This window comes from Olea europaea, chromosome 11 (assembly GCF_002742605.1).
Source record: "Olea europaea var. sylvestris chromosome 11, O_europaea_v1, whole genome shotgun sequence".
NCBI classification, from domain to species: Eukaryota; Viridiplantae; Streptophyta; class Magnoliopsida; order Lamiales; family Oleaceae; genus Olea; species Olea europaea.
The window spans coordinates 8,138,975-8,142,584 of NC_036247.1; the positions used below are offsets into that span (position 1 = coordinate 8,138,975).

The window sequence follows — 3,610 nt, forward strand, 5'->3', positions numbered from 1 at the left end:
TATAATTTTTGCCAATGGTTCAGCCTCAAGCCATTTTGTAAAGTAATCGATGGCCACAATTGCAAAGCTTGCACCTCCTCTACCTTTAGGTAGAGGACCTATGAGGTCCACACCCCACTTCGAAAAAGGCCAAGGGCTGGAGACCGCAGTCAAATCCTGTGACGGTTGCCTTTGTACCAAAGAGAATCGTTGGCATTTGTCACACTTTCGTACAAACTCAAGGGCGTCCCTTTTCAGGGTAGGCGAGTAGTACCACTGCCTCAATATTTTTTGTGCCAAAGATAGACCTCTGGAGTGATTGCCGCACACACCCTCATGGACTTCTCTTAATATGTAATTAGCTTTTTCTCTCCGACACATCGCAAGAGTGGAGAGGAGAAGCTTCTCTTGTAGAGAACATCATCAACAAAGAGGAAGTGGGTTGACCTCCTCCTTAGCTTGTAGGCCTCAAGCTTGTCAGTGGGAAGTATCTGGTCTTTGAGGTATGCTACGATCGGCTGCATCCAGGTAGGAGTTCCAACGACCCACATCACATTGGGGGCCTCTGTTGAAGGCAGGAGGAGGTGCTCTATAGGCACTACTATGAGTAGTTCTGAATCCTTGCTTCTAGCGAGCTTGGAGAGTGCATCCACATGAGCATTTTCAACACGAAGGTTCTAGGTTAGTTCAAGTTTTTCAAAGGATGGGATGGGGTTCATCACCATTTTCAAGTAGGAGGCCATTGTTTTGTCCTTAGCTGAGAAGTTACCATTGACCTGGTTAACAACTAGCTAGGACTCACTGCTGATGAGGAGCCTCTTTACTTGTATTTCTTTGGCCAACCTGATGCCTGCAAGTAGTGCCTCGTATTCTGCTACATTGTTGGTGGCTTTGAACCCCGAACCTCACAGCTGAGTTTAGCTTGTGATCTTCAGGGCTGATGAGGACAACTTTAGCACCTGAGTCGGCATCCCCGACCAACCCATCAACAAATAAGTTCCACATAGGGGGCTCGACGGGTTCCATGATTTCATCTACCTTGGGTAAATTGGCGAATTCTGCCACAAAGTCGGCCAAGGCTTGACCCTTGATGACTGTCCTAACCTTGAACACGAGGTCAAATTCACTCAACTCCACTGCCCACTTCAATAATCCTCCAGAGGTATTGGGCTTCTGGAGCACTTACTTTAGGGAAAAGTTTGTTAGCACATGGACGGTGTGAGCTTGGAAGTAGGATCTCAATTTCTTGGAAGCCGTGATCAAGGCCAAAGCGAGCTTCTCCATATCGGGGTAACGGGTTTCCGACGATATGAGTGCTTTACTTGTATAGTAAATGGGGAGTTGGGTGGTTCTCTTTTCTCGGGTTAGGACCGAACTGATGGCCTCTTTGGAGACGACCAGATATAGCTGTAGGATCTCATCGGGCTTCGGTTTGGAAGGGGGGGCCTGCCCCAGGTGCCTTTTCAGGTCTTGGAAGGCCATTTCAGATTCTTTGTTCCATTGAAACTTCTTCCCAACTTTTAGTACTTTGAAAAATGGGAGGCATTTGTCTGTAGCTTTGGATACGAAGCGGCTAAGTGCAGCCACTTGCCCAGTCAGACTTTGCACCTCCTTTGGTTTCTGGGGGGACCTCATCGTGCATAGAGTCTCAATCTTCTCAGGGTTTGCTTCAATTTCGCGTTGATTGACCATGTATCCTAAGAATTTGCCAAAGGCCACCCCAAAGGCGTACTTGAGGGGGCTGAGCCTCATCCTATACCTTCTCAAGATTTGGAAGGTGCTGTTGAGGTGCGTTATGTGGTCCTCAGCCTCCAAACTCTTTACCAACATATCATCCACGTATACCTCCATTGTCTTGCCGATGAGGTCCATAAACATTTTGTTGATGAGCCTTTGGTAAGTTGCTCCGACGTTTTTCAACCCGAAAGGCATCATCCTATAACAATAAAGGCCTCGGTCTGTGATGAAAGAAGTGTGTTCCTCATTGACCGGGTGTATGGGTATTTGGTTGTATCCGGAGTATGCGTCCGTAAAGCTCAACAACTTGTGCCCAGTCATGGAGTCCACTAGTTGGTCAATCCTTGGGAGAGGAAAGCTATCTCTCGGGCAAGCTCTGTTGAGGTTGGTGAAATCGATGCACACCCTCCACTTGCCGTTGTGTTTCTTTACTAAGACCGGGTTGGAGACCCATCTCGAATAGGTGGCCTCCCTAATAAAGCCATTTTGGATGAGCTTCTGAACCTCTTCCTTCAGAGCATCGTACCTTTCAGGATTGAGGGCTCTCTTTTTTTGTCTGTGCAGGGCAACCTTAGGATCGATTTTCAGGTGGTGGCAACTGACCTTGGTGTCTATGCCTACCATGTCCTCATGCCGCCAAGCAAAGACATCAAGGTTCCTACTTAGGAAATCCTTAATCTTTTCCTTCAGAATGTTGGATAAGCCCTTGCCTACTTTCAGCACCTTGGATGGGTCTCGGGGGTCTACCGAGAAGCTCTCAAGTTTCTCAACCGGGGATGCTTGAGGTTCGTGTTCAATTATGCGGGGATCAATCTCATGAATGACCAACATCTCCAGATTGGATGGTGCATCAATCATATCAATATCTTCTGGTTCGGTGGGAGCATCACCTGGGACGCCATCCATGACTATCTGCTATGACTACATGGACGTCCCGGGGCTCTACCTTTTTGATGGAGCTTAGATAACACTCTCTTGATCCTCTTTGGTCACCTTTCACTGTTGCCACCCCATTTTTCGTCGAGAATTTCATGCCTAGGTGGTGGATGGAGGTGACTGCTCCCAATTCTTTTAGGGCTTGCCTACCTAATACTCCATGGTAGGTCAATTGACTATCGATAATGAGGAACTCCATGAAGTTCATCGTAGTTTGGGGAGACTCTCCCATCTCCACTGCAAGTGTTATCTTTCCCCTTGGAGTGATGCTATCTCCAGTGAATCCGTACAGAGGAGTTGTGGTGGGCATTAACTGATGATCCAATATCATCTTCTCAAATGCGGATCTGAACCAAATGTTGATAGAGCTACCGTTGTCAACTAACATTCGCTTGAGCCCATTTTGGGCTATGACGACTCTCACAACAAGTGCATTGCAATGGCGGTAGCGAACTCCTTCGACGTCCTCCTGGGTAAAGAAAATGGGTGGAACTTGGTTCCTCTAGGAGATGTTGTCCACAATATAGCTTACCAAAGGGGGTGTTTAGCCTCCCTGACGTAATTCCTTTTGGAGTTTCATGTTTCACCGCCAACATACGGGCATCCAAATATGGTATCCACCTCGTGGATAGGAGCCTCATTCTGGGCTTGTCGATTTCTTTGGTGCTTGTGCCCTTTCCTGGGTTTCTCCGTATCAGGCTCCCTTCATTGTGGGAAAACATCCCTTTAACGAGGAGCAGTCTCCTCACACCCACGTCGGTTGTTGTGCCTGGACGGGGCCTGTTTGCCTGTGGCGATTCATTTCTGTCCCTAGGGGGTTCCAGCCGGGAGCGATGCGCAAAGTCTCAGCAATCCGCTGTGTTGTGTCCATAGGACCTATGGTGTACACAGTATCCTGGTGGGTTCTGATTTGACCTATTTCTAGGTCCTAAACCTTGGCCTCGACCTCTCCCCCTAC

The 3,610-nt window shown here is 48.1% G+C and overlaps 1 protein-coding gene across 1 annotated transcript; it reads right to left on the minus strand.

Annotated features, from left to right (window-relative positions):
- Nucleotides 1-326: 326 nt before the first annotated feature.
- LOC111404409 lies at nucleotides 327-1,830 on the minus strand. The gene is made up of 3 exons (XM_023033221.1): nucleotides 1,166-1,830; nucleotides 823-1,078; nucleotides 327-656 (listed from the first exon to the last, which is right to left on the minus strand). The coding sequence occupies exons 1-3, from the start codon at nucleotides 1,828-1,830 to the stop codon at nucleotides 327-329; spliced, it is 1,251 nt and encodes a 416-aa protein (XP_022888989.1).
- Between the last annotated feature and the right edge of the window lie 1,780 nt (nucleotides 1,831-3,610).

Coding starts and splice junctions, on each gene's coding strand:
- LOC111404409 (XM_023033221.1), bottom strand. CDS start 1,830: ATGGAGGTATACGTGGATGATATGTTGGTAAAGAGTTTGGAGGCTGAG. Junction 1,079..1,165: donor CTAACAAACTTTTCCCTAAA/GTAAGTGCTCCA, acceptor GTTCAAGGTTAG/GACAGTCATCAAGGGTCAAG. Junction 657..822: donor GCACTACTTGCAGGCATCAG/GTTGGCCAAAGA, acceptor GAACTAACCTAG/AACCTTCGTGTTGAAAATGC.